Here is a 22,567-nt window from a genome sequence, read left to right on the forward strand (position 1 = left end):
GCATTGTGTAATTAGTTCTTTCAGCGTGATCCTGACTGAATATTAATTAAAAATCGCGGCAAAATCCAGGATAAATCATTTGTTGCAGAAACTTCCAATCGTTTGAAGGAAAGCCGAACGTATCTGGCAATATTTACGAGTCCAATCCTTACCTAAACCCGTCTGTGCCTTACTCAGGTGATGTATATGGAGGATCTGGACAAGGCCGAGCTTATGACGGCACAGGGGGCGAGTTCGAGGATGAGCCGCCGCTACTTGAGGGTATTTATACCGTTTTGTCCACACTTTTCCAACTGCTTTTAATTCTTTTGCAGAGCTGGGCATTAATCCCGAGTTTATCGTGCAAAAGGTGAGTCAAAAATCCTGCTTGTATTTTTGGGAGATAGAAAATTAATAGCGCCGGAAAATATTGATTGGTGAGGGTTTAATATCGGAAAGTTGCTCCCCTCGGCTATAACCCGTAAAAATCGCGAAGTTTTTGCGATTCTCGTCGCTTTTTGCCTTTTATTATAACAGTTTATCCGAAATTCGTCACGTTTCTGGCCTTTGTGCCAAGCGATTAATAAAATATGCAAAACAAACAGCGCACTCGGAGCAATCGCGGAAATCCGATGACGTTTCAAACTGGAGTGAGTTCAAGCGCCTCTAACTGATTTCGCATTTTTCGGGGGCGAATTATTTCGCATCCAATTAGCAAATCTTGTTAAAAACTGAGAGTTGTAGTTGCAGCCACTCCTGGGAAACATTTAACTGTTGTTTGCTTTTGCTTTATCAAAGTTTTGACTTGCTCTCCGTCCCACTTTTTGTCTTATTGATTTTAAATAACAATTTTCTTTTCCCGCTTTTGACCAGATGCAAATGCAGTCTCTAATCCTCCTTTCTATTAAAGCGTAATGAAATTCGAAATAACCTGCGAAATAATTATCATTATGTACTTCGGTGCATCGTTACCAGCGAAATGAGGGGACAATAATGGAAAATATAAATTTTATCGAGAAATGCAATTACCTGTCGTAACTTTTTAGCACTCATATTTTGCGAATGCGCCACATATTTAAAAAGTATTTAATTAAGCGAGAATTTATGGAGGCTACTTTGGGTTTTCTTCGTGAAATACATGTTTATACACTTTACGGAAAATGACGAAATTAAATGTCACAAATGTAAAAAATGGTACGTCCAGGAAGATTTTAAATGAGTAAATGTTGTTAAAAGGTCGCATAATTGGAATTATTGGTAGTGGGTAATTTAGTGTTTTTCGTGTTGTGTTGTAGTCGGATTAGCTTATGACTGTGTCTGTCTGTAGTTTTGGTGTAATTATGGAAACATCTAGTGTTTCATGCAGATGGAGTTCAAGATCTGGAAGTCAATTAGGGGATGTATCTAGTGCGTGAGCTCATCGCAATATGTCACATATTGCATATATTATGAGCCAAACATGTCGGTTTGCAATATCAAATCGTGTAAAATAATCCCGACATGCGTCAGTTATCTATTTTTTTCTCTGATGGATAAATTGCTCTGTCAGCAAACATGACCACCAACTGTGGTGTTGGAATTTCGTCGAGGGTGCAAGAAAATGTCACTAAACTAATCGAAGGAATCAACTAATTCGGTAGGCGGTCGTCTATTTGACACAGCTGCCTAATAAAAACTGTTCTACACTGCAGTAATTACTAAACTTTGGATTGGAGGTGGAGACCCTTCAAAGTGTTCTTTAGCTTTCCTGAATCGCTTCAATTTCCAACAACGAAGCCGCTGCTGGCACGCTGCCATACACACCGTTTCCTTAATTAAAAATAAATTAAACTTAGCATTGAAAAATTACGACGACTGCCCAGTTATACCGCGATTTATGGAAAAATTAAAGACAGCTTATTGGACCTAATCCGGCAAACTTTCTTAATCTATTAGGACGGCTAAGCGAATGCACTGCTAAATAAAGATTAAACCAAAAGCCCGATTTTTACCCTCCTAACAACTAAACGTTTGGGGCAAAGGAAATGCACGTCAAGTTAACAAATGTTTATAAAAAAAACAAGTTAGTATAAATTGAAGAAGTAACGTTTATTTTGTAACTTATGTTATAAACTAAACTACTTTTTCCAATTTGTTTGTGAAAAACAATCATTATGATATGTCATTTTAGTTGGTAAATGTGCTTAATTTTATCACTATTTGTTTTTTTGATTTTTTTAAATTGTAATCGCAAAAAATTGGAAAACTTTTTGTATAAAACACTATGCAAAATGACACAACGTGTTGCAGTCTAGTGAAAAAATATGCTCATTTTACAACTTGTTACATAAATAACCATTAAAGCACTTGAGATTTAACATAAAATTAAGACAAAAAAATAGGAGTAATGTCTGACAACTAGAGAAAAAGAAAATTAATAATGTATGACATTTTTTTCTCGAATTACTTCTCATATACTTTAACGACTCTGTAATGTTCCAAACACTTTCTACTTTATTTTTTAAATCTTTTAATGACCACTGAGAATAATTTCTAGGATAACTTTTCATTTCATGCTAAAAACACTCTATAATAATTAAATCTGGACTCTTTGGTGGTCAAGACATAACTTTAATATAAGAATTACCGCAGCATTGTTTCGCAAGTATACTGCATCATATAAAATAAAAATACCCCTGGGATATAATTTTTCAGTCTTATTAGTATCCACCACCACTTACTTTGGCTCAGAGAGTTCTCTGCCTTTTTTTCTGAGCAACAGTGAGTTATGATTGGGTATTATTGAAAAGAAATATAAAGCTTTATTGTTAATTCATAAAGTTAAAGTTTCAAGAACGGCAGTTCTTATTTTCTGATATTGTAAACATAATAAATTGAAACTTTGTTAGATCATATAGTGTCTAAAAGTAAAAAAAAAACTTTATGATTAGTGCTTTAAGTCTTTAACATTATAAATCAACAGTAAAACTTTCTATTTTTTGTAGGAAATGTGAGATTAAAAAACACTTAAGCGGTCTAGCGTATGTAGAAAATGAAAAACACCTGTCCCTATCACAAAAAACACTGCAATAATTCTTAAGTCAGTTTTGTAAATATACGACAAAATTTATCGAAGCATTTTTACATTTTACATTTTCTACATGCGTTAGACGGCTCAACTCTCAATTTTCGCACTGTACTTTATACATCACTCTAAAATTAAGAAACTAAACTGAACCGTCTGAAAAGCTAAGTGAACATAGAACTACCTATATTTCAAAGGACACACTTTAGTCGTAAATGAAAAGATGCACTGCCATCTAGCAACAAATTTTAAAACGTAGCTAATCGCTACACTTTTCAATAATTACCATTCTCAACGAATAGCTCAACGATAGAATTAAAAAGAGGGAATAAGAAGTAATATTTTGTTATTTATTTGTATCTTCCTTATTAATAAGACCCAAGTACTGTTTTTATCCATTTGCGACAACATTCTTAAGAGCAATAATTGTAATTTGTTTCTTTACTCCATAGAACAGTCATTTCTCCTAAAGTACCTCTGCAGCAACTTTTAAAAATTTTTACTAATAAATGTTGAAGTAGCCTTTGTGTCACAACTCGTGATCTTTTAGATTTTCAATAACTATTGTACTTTGCTCTTTATATATTTTAATAATCTGTGCCACTCAAGAATTGTTTTTATTCAACTTTTTGTCTTAGAATCTACTACTGTAACATCCACCTTTGTTAGAATAACATTGCCATCCTTTCGCTATTAATAATAATTTAAAATTGAATGGTAAACAATGTCAAATACAAATCATGGCCCATTTTTGTTAGTGTCTATACATTTAGTTGCCGTTAATTTCAAGTGGGTATAAATATTATTTATATTTTTTCTTCTGATATTTGGTTGAAAATCAAAAAAAAAATTACAAAAGTAAAAGTAAAATTTAGTAGTACTTATTTAGATAATTGCTTAAGTTTGAAGTCACGTAAATTATGAATAAAGTGTTGTTGCAATAAAACCAGTTTGATATTAAAAAAAAAACGGGATTTTATCCAAATATTTACTTGTTAGGGCTTATAAACTAAAATATACAACATTATATTATATTACTTACAAGTGAAATATCTTTTTTTATTATTAGGAAACAATTCAGGTTAATGAAAAAGTATCTTCTAATAAGAAATAAGCTGCTACTTACGTAATACGTAATTAGAAAAAAATGTCCGAAAAACTCAATAATAATTAATAATTGAAGCCTAAAGCTAAGTTTTACGCTATGCGCTTTAGAAGTTTCATTTAGAAAAAATGCTTTAGATTTGCAATTATATTCGCTAGGGTTTACTAAATATATACTGAGGTTTTTATTTTACTGAAAATAGCATAACACCCATAACACTATTAGTACTATGTTCACTTTTAAAAAAATTTTGCTCATTGCTTTACTAGAGTTTTTAGATTTTCTGTACTATATGGTAAAGAATTTATATTCATGTCATTGCATTGCAAACAGTTCTATAGAAACGCGGCCATTGTTCAGCAAAATAAAATCTTCGCCGTATACAGGGTGAGTCAATAGTGGGTTATTTCTGATTTCTGATTCTGATTTTTGATTTTTTAATATTCAACTAATAATTCTAGAATTATTCTGATTCTAACTGATAAGATCGGTAATAGTTAAAAAAATTTAAAATCAATACATGATACATTTTTCTGAGCATTGTCAAGTTTGTCTATTCCTACAGTTTTGCTAAAATTTCTTTACGAACTATATTATTTGAAAGATAAAAAGCCAATGTTGATTCAATTAATGTTTTTAAAAATCAAACATACTATTTAAGTGATAAGTGCAATTAGTATTTTTGGTTGTATCAGAAATAACCTACTATGGACTCACCCTGTAGGTACGTGCTAAACAAGAAAATTGACAGTTTCAGTTAGATTTAAGTCATATTTGTACTTCACTGTTTTTGAAATAAAAAAAAAACAATTAAAAAGCTAACTTATTGTTGTAGTACTAGTAGGCAGGTAGTACATAAGTCAACTAATATGCAGTTAATAACATTTTTAAATATTGTTTTTATTATCATGCAATACAAATTAATTGGACATACCCCCTTCATCCACAACTAAATTTTATAATACCTTGAACAACTGTAGCAACAACTAACTTGAAATTTTACAGAACTTCATCCACTGAAAACCCTTCAATTATTATTTACTCAACTCGGCGATTTTTTGGGTTATTTTTTACGAACTTTCGGGAAATAATTGTTTTTGAATGAAAAATAAGTGAATCAGTAAATTGTAGGTACGAGTTTAATTTACGTGTATGTATAATTCACCAATATTAAAAAATTATTATCCTTAAAAAGCTAAAGATAACAAAACCAAATCCCAATAAAATGAAATGTGTCAGTTTGATCTAAATAAATTCATTGCAAATTCAGGTCTAATAAAATAAAAAACAGCACCGAGACTCGGTATTTTTGGGGACTCTCAAATAATTAGTAATTAACTTTAGTTAATAATATTTTGGTTTTTCCATTTTTGGATTAAAATTGAATAGTGTGACCGTGTGAATTGTGTCTGTTTATTAGTAATTCGGAGGCAATTTGAGCACATTTCCCGAAAATCTAGGTTATGCGAATCATTTTTCTTGTACACATTTTTCTTAGCGGCTATATTTCAAGCTGAAACGAACACAACACTTGGGTCGCGTTTCAGCTTGAAAAATGTTGCTAGTGTCATTTATTGTTCATGGCGAATTTTCTCTACGACGTCGCCGGTAATAAGATCTCCGGTCCTCACTTATACTCGAATGATTATTTATCGCAGAATGATTAAAGACTCGTCGGTGCGTGGCTAAAAATTCCAGCGATTTGCCTCAAATTTAATTACATCCTGTATCGAGTTTCGCGTGCAGGCTAAACAGATGACAGACAGCTGGTTGCAGCTACACGCTGCGGTGTTGTTAAAATCGAGGCGAGTTTTGATTCCATTCAGGCAATTTGCTAAAAGAAGGCGATCCGGACAAATATATATTCGCTAATTTAACTTGTCCAAAAGTGAATTTAACTAAGTAATGGTTCACGGAACACTGGCAAGATTGTGTTGAACTTAACGTCCAAGTTCTCGAAGAAAATTGCTCATCAACTTTGGGATAATTCTTCGTCACACTCAAGCACCTGCCTGCGCATCCCAATGAGTTCATTATATTCATCTTGTGACAGAGCTCGTTTTTTCATTAATTACGGCCGAAGTTGCGCCAAAATTCCGCCGAATTAATTATTTTCCGATGTATCGCCGAATGGTAATCCGAAAGTCGCTCGTGAGCTCGACTTACGGAATCCGGAGTGAAATATCGGCAAAGTTTGGTTAAAACGCCGGACATGGCAGCGAAGTGCTTTCGGTCGGTAGAAGGGGGCGAGAACGGATATACAGACGCTGCTAAAAGGACGCTCGAGACGCTCATGGTTCAAACGAGATGCCTAATTCCAAAGGCGATAGATAGGTCTCCGTCGCACGCGAAACGAGCACAATAAATATACATTTTTTATCTATTTCCAACGAAAACCATTCCAGAGCTAAACAAGACACGACGCTTCAGATCAATTTCGCCTCCAACAACTCCCATTAAACACCCTGATGAGACCCGCCAACATACGACAACATTGGAAAAACATTAGCAAAACTCACAGTTTTACATAAAAACCAATCACAAACTCGACCTTTATAACTAGTTTATAACAAAGTTACCAAACAAGAGAACGCAAAATTTAATATAAACACGTAGCACGGACTAAAACACAAACTAAAAATTTCACAATTAAAGCGAAAATTGGATCACTTCGCCTACAAATTATTTATTTCGTGCTTTTGTAAAAAACAGGCGATTTTTAAAGCAAGTTCCACGTTTTTGCCAAAGTGATATTTTTTATGCAGATATAATAAAAGCACGCGTCACAACCAACATTTGCAAACTAATTTACTTTTCAATTTAAGACCCAGAGACCTTTTCAAGTTTTTACAGACGCGTTGGCGTCGATTTTTCGACGGTCTTAGCTCGAGTTACGCGACAATAAAATCAAATTATGTTGGATATCCAATAAACCAAAATGACTTTATTAACTTTTAATTATTATTTTATTTATTAACTGTAGTAAGGCAGGGTTACAAATAAAGGAAGTGAATTTATGAAATAATCTTTTTTTCTTAATAAAATATGATCGGATGGAAAAGTCACTATGAAAATTAAACGTTTTTCATTCAAATATTTCGCTAAAGTATCACAAAAATAAGATGAATTGAGTAAGAAGTGGTGCTATTTTTGCGTTTATGTAAGTTTTTGATCTAGAAGCTCATTTATTTCGCAAAATTTCGTCCTAAAGTCGCAGAATGGGGTTCAAATTCTGTTATATCGAGGAGACATTTAAGCGGGATTGCTTGGAATTATTTGGAAATATTGGGAACTGTTAGAATTCACTTTGAAATTTAGGGAATTAGTGGAATTATTCTGGATTATTGGAATTCTTTTTACGATTATCCGAAATTACTTGGAATGCAAATTACGTTAAATTTTTTGGAACAAATATCTATTGGAATTAATTTTGAACTTCGTGGATTATGGAAATTCAAATAGTTGGTTTTTACAGGAGTAAAAAATAGGTATTACGTTACATTCAAGGAGATAAATATCACATCGTTTTTTTAATACTTGAAAATTGTACTGTAACTTTGAATAAATCTTTTTTGGATATAGTGCTTTATGTTGATTTACTTTTTTTATGAAAACCTTAAGAATGTACATTTTAGGAATCAAGTTTTTTTTAATTACTGGAACTGTGGTACAATTTCTTTTGAATTGGAATTTGTTGTACACTTTTTTCAGGTTGTGGGCTTCTCGTGTTATAGTTATTAGTTATTATTTTTTATTTTTTATTACTTTTTTAAGCACTTAGACACGTTTTTGTAGTTTGCTTTCATTTTGATGCTATAATAGACATATTAACGCACGCAACGTCATCATGTGCGATGTTTTAATGGTCATAATTTGACGGAACATTCTTAGGTTTGCAGGAAGCGAATTTGCGACCGCATTTTTACAAATTTCACAAATTTTAGGGGGCGTTCATACAAGATTTTCTTTATTAATTATCATCAGTTCTCCTATTTTTGACAGACTTTTGATAAAACAAAAATTTTAAATCAGTTTTTTTACTTCAAAAATCCCTAAATCGACTAAAACATTTTTTGTTTAAGACGGGGCAAATTTACAAAAAATAATATACAATAACTCATTTTATAAGACCCTGAATCTTTTACAAAAAAATCGTGGCTTGTGCCGTTAGTTTTTGAAATTTGAATTCGTTCATCAAGTCTGGTTTTATTAGTCTTGTTTTTTTTAAACATTAATTTTTCTTTTTATAAACCAAAAAGTGTTATATATATTGGTATTTTTTACACCTGATTATAGTTATTTGCAATAAAGGGGGATTTTTTCCACTTATGAATCTTGATACATGTTTATGAGTTGATTTCGTGAAAAAAATTAAAACTGGCAATGAAAGAATACCGGGTACTCAAAAACCGGCTCACCAACTGAGTGTTATGTGGAGGTAAAAATAATAAAAAAATTCTTTGTAATTAAGTTATTGATTAATAATAAATTTTAAATAAATGATATGTGGCATCGTTGTCGTGATCGCAATAGAATTTTTTGAAACGGTTTTCTAGGAAATAATTCCCACTGTTGGCACATCTACAAATTGTGATTTTTTGCTGAATTTTATTTTTTTTTAAATCAAATAATCTGCTTTTGCAGATTGTAGACTTTAGTCTGTTAGTAAATTTAAAAATAATTATTCGTCGTTTTGTTAGGGAACGATTACTTAGTATAAAACATAATAACATTAAAAACTAAAGAAATCTGAAGAAGATATTAAAATAAAATAAGTTTTTTGCTACAGATTTTTTAAAATATGCTTTTGGGAATTTTTTAAAAAAATTTTTCCATAATCTACGCATGCTTCTCAAAAACGTACCACTGAGTTGATTCGCCAGTTTTTGAACACCTTGTATATGAATTTGAAATATATGAAACACAATCTCGGTCATTGTTAATAAAAAGTGATTTAGGAGAATTGATTATTGGAGTGAATTTTTGCATGACAGCTATTCGTGTAGGATGTAACAGGGATTTTTAAATAGGTCCAGTTATACTGTAAAAAAAATCAAATACTTCGTGTGCTGTGACGGAAGCTAGTTTTTTTCTTATAATTATTTGATGAACTATTATTATCTAACGATTCGTAATTTAATAATTAATGGATTTGTTTTTTTTAATGTACAGCCTTACAAAAAATTTACAGGATCTGACTTTTGTTATTAATATTTATTATTAAATAATATTGATTGGCGACTTTTGGCGAAATAAAAATGGCATTTTAGGGGAAACACAGGTATGGAGAACGGCAAGAAAATATCCTTTGCGAGTTCTGGGTCGTATCTTCAAAGTAATCGGACAGAGCTCTCTCTCATGCAAGATAACAGGATTACGGCGAGAGTATAGACGTGCATATATTAGACTGTTTTAGGTCTAGTTATCGCTGATCTTATCAGCGCCAATATTGCTGCTGAAGCATGAAATCTTCAAATTAATTTGATTTTTTGCGCCCCGTTTGGCTTTGTTTAACTTTGTTGAAAGCTCCGTGTTTAATCCTGTCGTCACGAGTTGAGTACAGGGTTTACAAATGATAATAATTCTCGCTACAAGTTTGTCCAAGTACCATGTCATAAATGACGCTTGAAAGAGGAACAGTATCAGTGTTTGTCCAGAGGGATGTGTACCTATATCTTGCCCTCTAATCCATTACACGGCTGACAACTGGTGAAAGCTATCCCAGGACACACTCGTCCATTTTTCCCCGACTAAATTTTTAATCAGGACTTCGATAATTAATTAATAGTTCCGTAATTCCTCGTCTGCGGAGAATTATTTATGTAGCAATCTTCCAGCTGCTATCAGTCTTATTTCTGGCGATAACCCACAGTAATAGGGGCTGGTTGTACGTTGTGTAATAACACCAGTGAACATCTGGTATATATGGAGGGGCATCAGTCTTGCCTCCAGATAAGGTTTACGCCGACCACTATATTGTTGATCTGTGCGAAGTTGGGCGCCGAGAGATTGTATTGCCTGTTTAATACTAGAAGCGATAAAATAGAGCACCTCTAGCGACAAAAGCAGTAACCAAAGGCGATATAAATCTCACTCCAGGCTCGTGTCTCGAATGCCAACCACATTGTCCACCCTCTTCCCTTTTCTTTATCATTTGCCGCCTTGATGGGCTACCAATAAATTATACGCTATTTTTGCACTCTCGGAAACAAAGACATCGGTTTAAAACAATTTTGTTGCTTTTCCCTTTTTAAAAGAGCGGGAATATCGACCGGATGATGAATAAATTTTTTCAAATAAATTATGTTTGCAGAGCGAAATGCAATTTTTATCAAACACGATATTTTCCGTTTTAATGGTTTTTGCTCTTTTTATAGTTGGTTTATAAAACTAATGATTTTTAAACATTGGCCGAGCTACATGTAAATTTTTTGTTTTAAATTTTAATTTTAAATTACGCCCACAGCGATTTATTTCAACTCTTTTCAAGTCAAATGCAACTGATCTTCATCTCTCGACAGTGGCAGCTCGCCAGGTCAAAATCTGTCGTAAGATTATAGACTTTCTTAACATTAAAAAATCTCTTTTCTCTTTTAATTCCACCCCAAAGTCGATTCAAGTCTATTCATTTTTGTAACTCACTCAATGGAAATTTTTTGCGATATTTCATTCAGTTTTTGTGTTTTAAAGATATTTCGCAAAATAGCGCTTTTTTCGTTAAAAAAATGAGCTACAATATTGCCCAAATTTTGCAGTGTGAGTGTGAGTTCTTTGCCTAAAAAGCATAGAGGTTCAAAGTAAAAAAATTTTTATATTTATTGGAAAACAAGAGAATTTTTTATTAAAAGTATGTTTAAATAATAATTTTGAATTAATCACGTGATTAATAACGTTATGTTTGTATTCGTCTTATTAGAGGGACATTCTATGGAATGATAATAGTAATAACAATAATAATCGCCCAAGAAAAGATCTAATTACAGGACTAATTTTAATACAGTAATAAATAATCGGTACATAATACATAGAATAATAAACAATGGACAAACAGACAAGAAACAAGTAAAGTTAAACAAATACAATCATACAATAATGAACGAAGGAAAGAAAGTTCTAAATAGTTTTTTTTAATACTATAAAGGCGAGAGACGTTAATGTCATACTCTTCAGCAACAGAATTAAAATATTGACATATAAAAGACAGGCTGTTCCGTATAAAGCCCACATTTGAAGTATTGGGGTACTAAAAATGATAGTCATCTGAAAATTTGTGTACAACCATAATCTTGTAAGTCCTGCCAATGAAAATATTTTTAAGATGAAGTCGCTATCAACTTTCTTATTGTAATTGGGAAACTATATTTTTAATGCGTTTTTGAATTACTAGAGTTATTTTAAGGTACTTTTCATAACCTTTCTCTATATCTGAATTTAGCCGTTTACGAAATATTTATAGTTTTTATTTTTTTTTTAATTTGTACCTTTCAGTTCAAAAATCGATAACTGCCATTTTTAAATATTTCGAAATATTTTTCAGCTCATTTGAAAGAGGAAGCCTAGATCTTTGCTTTGGTGTTTTCAAATTTCTAAAGAATAATAACAAACTCCAAATGTTTAAGGTTAAGTTTGCAGAACTTTTGGCACTCATAACTTTTTTTTTTTAAATTAAAATGCCAAAAGTTTTATTTCACTAAATGGTAAATTAAATTCTGCATCGATCTAGATTAACATTTAATAGTTTTCAAGTTACAATAACTTTTTGTTGAGAATGAGAAATTCATTAGCCATAGGTCTATTTTCATACTTTGCCATGGAAAGGAATTGAAAAATTAAAGTTTTTTAAACTAACATTCAATGAATTTATTTTGTTTTTAGGAGACGTATAACATAATTTTGAACAGAATTTATCATTTAAGTTTAATGAGAAATATTTTTATGACAGGCTATGCTAAAATAGCTGTAGGTTAGTAAGGAATTTCCTACAATGACAAAAAAAAACAACGTAACTTGAAAATTATCACAGATAGGTATAGGGAATATTAATACAGATCGATGTAGAACAAATTCTCCTCCATCTAGTAAAATAAAAATTGGGATATCCCATTTGAAAAAATTAAGTTATGGGTACTTAAAATTGTCTAAACTTAACCTTAAAAGTTTTTGGTTTATTAACTACATTTTCAATTTTGAACACATTGAAGAACAGACATAGCCCTTCTTTTTTAATTCTCCAAATATGATTTTAAATAAAATCTCTAAAACTAAGCGAGTTACCGATTTTTTAAGTGACATATGCAAATTCAAATTTTTAAAAAAATCTTAAATATTTTAAAAACAGTTGAACTTTGGTATAGGGATAGCTGATAAAAACTTCTTTAAAGTAACTTAACTAATCCAAAAACGCAATGAAAAACATGCTTTAAAAATTTAAAAATTAACGTAGTTTTCGACTTAATTAAGTGATTTTTTGGCCATTTTTAAACCAAAAAAATATTATTTATGAAATGAAAATGTGATATTGAAGCCATCATCACGAGCCGCCACTGTCGCTTGACCTTTTATAAAAATATTAAACATTCTTTTATTAATCTAATTCAATAAATCATCGTGGCAAGTATGCAGACTTATTCAGCTTTTCCAACTTTTTTGAATGCATGATTTAGCTATTACCAGAATAAATATTTGAGTGGGATGTGGTCGTGGGGGTGGTGAAAAGTTGCAGCTAATTTATCTCTCCTAGATCAAGCGGTTTAAGTTTTGCAATTACAAGAATAATCTCTCATAAATTGCCGTTGTGAAGTGAAGAGTTTGATGAAAATGAGGAAGTGTAGCTTAAAGCTTCTTGGTTGACTTGCACGTATGCTAAATATACCCTTGAGTTCCAAACTTTAGGGTTGTAATACCTACAGCTCCCTCATGAGATTAACGATAGCTTGATAAGCCTCCGCATAATTGACCCGATGCGAAATCTTACTTACATGTCGAAATGAAACAAAGAATCTCCCTCTCGTTGCGAAGTTTGCTTCAACTAGCCATCGATTATTCTGGGAAATTCGGTAATTTCGAAAACATAAAACTGAGAAATGATCTGCGTGACAGGTAATCCGATTTTCGCCAGACGGTGTTCGAGAAGTTTGCGCGGTTTTAAATGGCCACCAACACGCGCTACATTGAGAAAAGTTGAGAGGGAACAAACTGTTTCTCTAAATGCCATTTGTCACAATTTCTTTAGCAGCCGGCGCCAGAACGATATCAAAAACTAGGCTACATAACGTTAATATAGGTACAAGTCGTGTAATATTTCGCGAATTAACTTCGCAATTGATTGCGGAGCAAAACAAAGCCGGCAGAATATTAGATATGAGGTTTGAGATGGTATTTGTTCTTTGCGAGAGTCGTTTAGGTGCCTCAATCCCCCATTTACGGTGAGTTATGAACAAAGTGCGTTAGAAGTTCTATTAACAGCCAGAAGCGACTCTTGCTATAATCCAAAGAAATAAAAATAATTCTTACAAATTTATGGGCCGAAAAGAATTATTGTATGCACTTTAATCTTTAAAACAGGCTGCAGTCCGACGCGGCTATAGCTTTCCGTTTAATTGGACTCGAATCCATTTTACTCTCTCTGTTTGAGAGATTGACTGGCTAGTTTGCTGTTTAATTACCAAACCGGATAACTAACTTATCAAGTGACATTAATAAAACATCTCTAATGTGTATCTAAACATGCCATTGTCCGCCGACGACGCAAAACTACTTAGCACTTGAAACCGTAACAATTATAACGAAAACTCCGGTCTATTTAGTTAAAGCTAGAAAAGTATTGCACAAAGTTAAATTAGAAAGTACAGACTGTCTAGGATCATGGCTCGTTCCGAGCATACGAATACAAGACTTGTCCCTGGTGGTATGATAGGGAAATGTGGGCTTGTAAAGTGTGCGTGTGGCAGGCTCGCTGATAAGACTGACACCGACCTCTCTAGAGGAAACACACCAGTTCCGACAACTCAAGTTTTACCATTTCCGTCTTATTTACATATAGACGTTCTTATAACTGCTAAATTACTATATGCTAACATTGTATTACTTAAATTTACGAAGGCTGCCCTACAACTTCTTATCTGGCTAACGGCACGCTTTACTTCTTCATTATGCGAAACTCCAAGCCCAAAAATCAAAAACGAACACGAAACGCAACGCGAACTGACTGTGATCACATTTATTTTGATTTTTTAAATTAAATTAAATGATTCAGGTTGGCTAAACCAAGTTAAAAATTATGCCTTTATCTTTAAAGTGCTTTCCTAGTTTTTTGTATTTAAAATGAAATTCTACCGCTTAGAAGCAAGGTAAGTTAAAGGTTCTTGCAATATTTAAGTTGACAATTAGATTATGAATATATTTACAGAAATCGCAAGGAAAATATGTAGATTTTGTAAACTAAAACATATATAAAAATGGTGGATGCGCCGGGTTAGAACTAAATTATCTTTGGACGAACGTCATTTGTCCACTACGAAGCCAATATTTATTGCATTTAAGACGCCATATTGAAACTCTTTCACAAAAATGGACTACACTGAGTAAGCTAAGGTCGACCATTTAGATTCTTTATCGAAAGCAGTTTGTTGCCGTATGTACATACCTTCTACAGTCAATCAGAACTCGATGGGCTTTGGGATTATGATGTATTATTTTGCTAATAACTCGCTTTATTTTTGCATTTTGTGAAAGAAACCTCAAGCCTATACAGGGTGAATCTTTTAAGGCCTACATTGGAAACTTTTTAACTTCAAATATAGCTAGAGCTTTAAAATTTTCTGTACAATCCAAATTGATCATTCTCATTTTAACTAACTTATTATCAAAATGGCTGAGCTTCCGGAACTACCAAAAATTTGCCCCAAGTTCGTAATTTTAAGTAGTAACCACACATGTTTATTGCATATTTGAAATGATCTTCTATGCTAAGTAAAATTTACCTAAGTTGTTTGTACTTTTTGTCATAGTTTTTGACATATGACAAGTTTTTGGTCAAAATTTTCATTTGCAAGAGTTTATCTAAGATAATACAGCCTTTGAACCCTTTGCGGTAAGTGAATATTTATTTTTTGCGTTCGATAACCGATGGTTTGAAGAGTTTTTTAGAATTTTCGAAATTTTCAGCTGTCAAAATTCATGGCTAGTATGATTTTTTCAAAATGGTTTTCTAAAATCTGCAATAACTCACTTTTTTTCAAAAGAAAGTACTTTATTTTCTTAACATCAGTCGAAAGAATATTGATATTTATGGTGACTTATCAATACGTCCTATACCTATCCCTTACAGTTCTTGAAAAAAAATTACAAAAGACGGATTTTACTTTGTAATGTTTGTAGTTTATCAAGTAGACCTGGTAAAATGGTCAGCAATTGTCATACTTCAATGCTTTATTTAGTTTTTAGTTGGTTCATTATCGAAAAAGCAACAAAACAATAATGCTTAATTCCAGTTTATTATAACTTAGCGAATAAACTCTTGAATGAAAATGGTAAACAAATAGGACAGTTTTTGAATTAATAGCACAATTTTGTCGTATTTTTCAAATGTTTACTTTAATAAAAATTAAAATAATGATCTAAAATTCCGTTTTTTGTGATTATTTCAAAAACTGTAAGAGATAGATATAGAAGATGTTAATAAAAGTCTGCATAAAAATTAATGCTTTTTTGATTGCCATTAAAAAACAGGGTTCTTTTATTTGAAAAAACTGTTTTGTAATCATTTTTAAAAAACCATAGTAGCCTTACAATTTGACATTGGACACTCCTGAAGGCTTGAGAATACTCTTTGAACTTTTGGCTAACAAATGCAGAAATAATTACTAGTATCCACTTTTTGAAACGTCAAAAACTATGAAAGATTTTTGGGTACATTTTACTCAGTTTTAATGCATATTCAAAAATTCAATTAAAACAAATGGTTACTATTTGAAATTTAAAGGTGTCGCTAATTTCTCGTATTTTCTGAAATTCGGACATTTTGAGAATAATTTAGTTGACCTCAGAATGGTAGATTTAGATTGTATACAAAATCTTAAAGATCTAGCTATGTTAGAAGTTTTTAATGTAAGCCCTAAAGGAATCAGCCTATATAAACGCAATATAATGCAACGTGAATTGACAGTTATTTAATTTTTTTGTAAATTGACGATTCAGTCAAGATGACGAGACCAGTTTAAGTATTCTGCCTTTTGGCATCACTTTTACTTTAAAGCCTTTTACTAGCTTGAGCATCTTTTTTCAATATTAGTGTATGATTAATTGCACAAAGAACATAGTTGTTGTAAATTTGAATTTAAATATTGTCGCGCTAAAAATGGTGGATGCGCCGGGGCAGAACTACTTTTTTTAGCAGGTTTTTCATACCAACTTTGCATTGGGAAAATAGTTTTGAATCCATAATGACGCTATTTTTAAACATTTTGACGAAAGTGAACAACAAAAAGCATTTTTTGAGATGTTTACATATCGTAACCTGAAGTTGAACATTTGAATAAAACCAAGAAATTTTGTTGTCGAATGCAGTTTTTTCGCAGCCTTAAACAATCCAAAACAATGGACTTTGGGATTATTAACAACTATTTTGCTTAATTTTGTTTAATTTTTTTATTTCAATTTTTGCTAAATCAATGGTCCAGTTAAGATGACGAAACTCGTTTAAGTGTTTTAGCATCACTGTCTAATTGATTTTAAATTTCTTTGTTAGTTTGTGCATCCGTTTTTAATAGTAAAATAGAAATTCTACGGATTAAAAGCAAATAAATTAAAGGCTTTTGCTACTTTGCAAGATTTTAATTGAAAATTGCAACAGTACTTTATTGTTTTTGTTATTAATAAGTTTAGAAGCATTTACAACAATTACAAAGAAAAAAGATGCTGCTAACTAAATTTTATAGTAAATTATAAAATTCAAGACTTCAAAAATGGTGGATGCGCCGGGATAGGACTATATTACCTTCAGACAAGCGTTATTATTTTTAAGGAGGAGCTAATATTTACTGTATTTTGTAACCATAAAGACATTGTTTTGGAACAATGTCACAAAAATAGATTTAGGCCAAATTAAATTTAAACTTGCTTAGTTTTTTAAAACAAACTTTAAAGATCAACAATTGCGTTTATTTCTTTTTTAAATTGAATTGATATGGTCTTGGCAGAGGCGTTCGCGAGTTCATTTCTTGGAGCTTTAGGTGTCACAGAATGCAAATAGGCTTTTGCCGTCTGTGCGGCAATCTCTGCAATTTTTCGGACAAGCTGAAACAAGCTGTGCTTTTTTTGCTTGCGTCGTGATTAACGATTCGGGAGCTGTTGATGTAAAAATGGTGACGTGCAGCGAGATCTAATAAATTGAAGTGGCAAATGGCCAGGCCGCGTGAAATTGGAGCTAGTAAGAATGCAATACGCGACAACTAATCCTCCATTTCTTTCTCTAATTTTGGAAAAGCTCTAGTATAGTCCTCGAAAGTCGGGCTTTGCATATAAAACATCCGCGATTCAATTTCGACTGTGTATTCGTGGAAAATTAGGGCTGAATCGGTTAAGCCAGCTCGTATGACGGGGCTGGGGGCGTAATAATAGCCGAGTACAGCACACGTGATGAATTCGTTGCATTAAGATGTAGGAAACTTGAAATTCACCCATCAGTTTTGCTCGCTACATTACTCTGTTCGCGTTGAAGCTCTCAGTTCCTCCGGCCGATCTGTTGTTCAAGTTTTATACACGCTTATCCTTTCATCCGCTAAACAGGATCAAACTTTAAAAGTAACACGAGATATACTATTAACACAGGCATGAGCCACCTACGAATTACTACAACTTTACAAAAATTCAAACAAGCGCTCTCTGCCAGACCCAACAATTATTCATTGATTGCGAAGTCGTGTTTGCTCTACTGCAAACTAAGCTCTATTAATTTTCGTTTTCTGCTAATGGATCTTATAAGTTATTTATTACCTCTAATCGTTTTTCTCTAACAAATGGTTTTCATTGACTTAATAACTTTGACATTGTATCTAAATTTTGATTAATGATCGCGGGATTTGCGATGATCTTCACATTCACTTCCGACCCACGACTTTTGTTTGGCCAAAAAAGAGTAACCAGTCTTTTAATAGCATTTTAAAATTAACCCGATTTGTGTTATTCTACATCTCACATTGGGACTAACCTTTTGAAAAAAAGTCTGATGTTAAGATTAAGAAGCAACTGTGGCAAGCTTTGGAAAAATGTGATTGAGTTTGTCCACATGCGAGAGCTTTGGTTGGGAAAGTCTTTTGGCTCGGAATGCTAGTGCGAGGAGGCATATCTCCTGAATATGGATAAGAAAATAAATCAAAGACCCTCTCAATAGAAATCGCGGCCTACCGCTTGCCAAACCATTCAATCAATTGAAAGTGCCCGAATCGACCTAAGCCACGCTGACATCTCTACCATCGGAGTGAAAAAAATTACGTAAACATGACGTTGAGTCTGAAATTTATTGAAAGCCACGCCATTTCGGAAAAATTTGATGTGCACGCATTCCTTGAAATCACTTGAAATTAAACCGTTCCACTTGAAACTCCAATAAACATTTCTCATGTTTAATAATGAATCCGACAATATGAGGGTGAGTTGTTGTAAATGTCTGCGATATGGGCGAAACGATATATCAGATCGCATCTAAGCATTCCGATCTCACTCGAAATCAATTCTCTTCCCGCATTGTCGAGCCGCCTCCGCTCCAGATTTATATCCGGGACCTCGAGGTTGTCTTAACACGCTTAGAAATACGAGCTTCATCGCGGCTTGACACCCATACACGGACATTTACATTTTTACAAGCGGTTGGCGCCCCTGTTTCAATTATTCGCCTAAAGGAGCTTGATTAAATATGACTGCCTTAATTGTACGCTTCCAATCTTATTAGCATGTGCTGCTTCCCCTTAATTTCTTATTGTTTTAGCCGGAGGTGAGATCCGGCAACATGATTTTGTAAAACGATATTTCGCTAAACAACGGAAACTTTGCTCTTGATTAACTCAAAAGCAAGGGCGAATCTCGCGAATTTCTGTCGTAGTGATGCTCAAACATTCACCTGAAATATTATAGATTTCCTTTGAAACTCTGATCAAGGCCTGCATACAAACCCGCAACCTACTCAAATTTCGTTTATAATAACCATCGATCGGTGCTCATAATAACTACAAAACTTTGGCATTTTCGAAATAATTTACACCAAATAATACTCAAGGCTTCAAAGCGAAAATGAATTCTAATTCTAATAACACTTTCGTTTTTTGTTTCCAAACCCGCTTGAATTTTTATTGGAACCCGGAACTACGAAAGGAAATAGCTGGACTCGTTGTTAACAAGTGTATTTTAACTTTCGTAGCTAATTCTGCCGAAGAAAATATTTAATTATTGCATTCCTTATTTATATTTATTGACGGTGCACAAGCCGCCACTGCTCTCCCCAATATGAAATTTAAATGTCCATTTAGTATTTATGACCCGAACCCGGAATCAATACGTATCGTATAACAGAATTTAGATGTTATAAAAATGGTTAAAAATCAGATTACTTCAAATAAAGAGTATCCGTATAAAGCAGCATATCCTCCGGCCGGCTTTTCGAGTGGTTTGCTCCTTTATAACTTGCTCTATCCAGCAGATAGCTTTATCTATGGATTTCAAGGGCCGTTCAATCAATAAATCAGAGATCTTTCTGTTTTCTATTTTTCAAATTGAACGAATCGAAAGTTTCAATTGTGCCAAAAGCACAGTAAAGTATGGGAGTGGAGTGGATTAAAAAGCGATTTCCTGTGTTAAAACTTTATTTACTAGGGGAGAAGTAGAAAAATGGAGCCTATAAGGCTTAATAAATAGAATTAGTTGAGATTGGTCGATTATTCAGTGTGACTCTTAAGCGTCGTGAGTGATTTGAGTACGTTTTTGACGACTTTATAGCACACGACAACGTGCTTGAATATTCTTCGCAGGACGTAGAATATTAAGGCGAGTGTAGCTATGATAAAAGCAATTACGTCTAGGAGGAAATACTGGTAAAATGGCATATCGACACCGGCGTATCTCAAATGTTCAGCCCCATCGTGCCTTATAACGTATTCAATCCACCACACGGCTTTTTCCAAAGCTTCCATCGGCTGATCGCTTGCTATCTTTGACAGTTTTGTAATTTTCTCCTTGTACCTGCAGAAATTACAGTTAGTCGTTGGGGACGTATTGTTGCAAAATAACTTACGATGGATTTGTGATAAGTTCGCTGATTTTCTCTTTAAATTCGCTCGAAGTAAACGAATGGAAATCAAGCGAGAGGGCTCCTCCACTCTGGACCAAATGGTCGCTGTTGTACCTCTGGTCCCCGAAGAAGGGAATTGTGAGCATGGGGACTTGGGCCCGGATGGCTTCGTCCAGCGACTGAAGCCCCGCTTGGGTAATGAACAGTTTGATGTTTGGGTGCCCTAAGATTTTTCTCATCAAAAATTAACCCTTCAAAACTTCAGATAACTTACGGAGCAGGTCTTGCTGTGGCAACCATTTCTGAATCTCAACATTGTCCGGCTTATTCTCCATATCTTCTTTCTCAAACTTCCACAAGACTTTGTAAGGTAGTTCCGAGAAGGCACTCATGAATTTCCCAAACTGTTCTTTCGGCAAAAACTTGCTCTTAACATTGGAGCCAAGACTGAAGTAGATGACACCTTCCTTGGCTTCGTCTAGGTATTTCTGAAGTTTTGGTGGCAAACTTTTGGGTTTTTTCAAATGAATTCCGGACAGTTCGACGAAAGCGGGTACCAAAGGCTTGACGTTTTGCAAGGCCAGATTGGAGTTGACAAGGACAAGGCTCACGTCCTTTGCTATGACTTCCAATCGGCGCACATCACCGAAAAATTTTTGCTTGAGTTTCTCCATTTTCGGCCGAAGTGAGACTTGGGCACCCACTTTGAACAGAACTTTAAACACTGTACTAATCACGCGTTCTTTGAACGATAAGTTCGTGGAGAAGGGGAGGGTGAATTCGGGTTCCAGGGCCGGATTGCTGGGGTTTCCGATGGCTTCCATTGCCGTTGCCGTGAGTCCGAGTGAGGAAATCCCGACCATTGGGCACTTGTAGATGTCTTTAAAGCCGTACATTATGGGCCAAAGAAACTCAACGAGGATTAAATCAAACTGGTATTTCGTGTTGTTTTGGAGGAATTCTTGCACTGCTGGATGACTCAACTGGACTTCACTTACGGCCAGATACGCCTCTGACAGCTTCTTCACTTCTTCGCTTGTTGAATGTTCTTTGGTCCCCAGTGTGGCGATGCTGTAATTATCCCATGTTTTGTACGAGAAGCTTAAATCAATTTCGGTGAGATTCGTTAGAGTGGGGTCGTTGAGTGGGTTGGGCGTCAGAACGGTCACTTGGTGTCCCCTCAGGGATAATTCCTTCCAGATGGGTTGGAAGACCACCTGGTGGCTGTAGCTGGGGGTCATGAAGACCCCGAGGATTCGGGCACCGTGGCTCGAGGACACCAGAGCACACAACAACACCAAAGCAAACATTTTGGAAAGTGACGATGGTTTCATTGTCTCCCTTTTATATAGTGATGAAATCAAAGATCACAATAGGAATTATCTTTAATTAAAAATCGGAAAAGGTTGAGATTTATTGTCAAGTGGTACTTGAAGTTTTAGAGATAATTGGTTCATGACCCGTTCACGTGCTAAAAACCATGAAACGTGCTTAAAGACACTTTTTTGGAATTATTAGGACAAGGTTTTGAAACACAACTCTAAAGGAAAATACTCGTACATTGATATTCAATGATCATTCATTATTCATATTATATTGTATCGGCACAAGCTGAATGTTGACAAAGTTGATAAAATTGATTCAATCTGAATCTCGCATCCAATAATGCTTTGAATTGGAATAATCACAATGCGGAATTTTATTTTGTTTGTAAGGGACTAGAGCCGACATAAACATAAGAGATGATCATAGATCAGACGATGTTTTGTTATTTTTTTGGCTAAGTATTGTAAAAGTAATTAGTGTTCCGATGGGAACACCTGCACATTGACGTAGAGATAATCTTAAGTGGCTATGTTTTTTTAATTACCATTTAATAAACGATCGATAAACGATAAAATGGATTCTGTAATTTATTTCACTACTAAATAAAATTAATTTCTAATGATTTTGGCTTTGTATAAAAGGAAATCAATTCATGTAATTGGTTGTTATTTATTTTTGGTTTACATTGACAAGAATAATAAACCACAAATTGTTTTCGATTTCAAATAATACTTCAAATGACCGAAATCATAAGAGCACTCGTAGTGATGGTTAATAATATACTTTTAATGGATTTTTGTTTATACATGGT

General features: G+C 33.6%; 2 protein-coding genes across 2 annotated transcripts in view; one reads left to right on the forward strand and one right to left on the reverse strand.

Annotated features, from left to right (window-relative positions):
• The window catches only part of Yip1d1 (Yip1 domain-containing 1), a 106,815-nt gene that overhangs the window by 3,025 nt on the left and 81,223 nt on the right, over positions 1–22,567 (forward strand). The window contains exons 3-4 of the mRNA XM_008194624.3: positions 89–261; positions 315–349. Coding sequence (XP_008192846.2) covers positions 89–261; positions 315–349 — 208 coding nt within the window. The remainder of the gene's footprint in view (positions 1–88; positions 262–314; positions 350–22,567) is intronic.
• On the reverse strand, positions 19,988–21,766 carry LOC661967 (UDP-glycosyltransferase UGT5). Its single transcript, XM_968095.5, has 3 exons — positions 20,705–21,766; positions 20,434–20,653; positions 19,988–20,381 (listed from the first exon to the last, which is right to left on the reverse strand). Exons 1-3 carry the CDS (start codon positions 21,762–21,764, stop codon positions 20,078–20,080), a joined length of 1,584 nt encoding a protein of 527 aa, XP_973188.2. The 5' UTR covers positions 21,765–21,766; the 3' UTR covers positions 19,988–20,077.

This window comes from Tribolium castaneum, chromosome 9 (assembly GCF_031307605.1).
Source record: "Tribolium castaneum strain GA2 chromosome 9, icTriCast1.1, whole genome shotgun sequence".
Classification (NCBI taxonomy): domain Eukaryota; kingdom Metazoa; phylum Arthropoda; class Insecta; order Coleoptera; family Tenebrionidae; genus Tribolium; species Tribolium castaneum.

Coding starts and splice junctions, on each gene's coding strand:
- LOC661967 (XM_968095.5), bottom strand. CDS start 21,764: ATGAAACCATCGTCACTTTCCAAAATGTTTGCTTTGGTGTTGTTGTGT. Junction 20,654..20,704: donor GCCACAGCAAGACCTGCTCC/GTAAGTTATCTG, acceptor GAAAAATCTTAG/GGCACCCAAACATCAAACTG. Junction 20,382..20,433: donor GAACTTATCACAAATCCATC/GTAAGTTATTTT, acceptor TAATTTCTGCAG/GTACAAGGAGAAAATTACAA.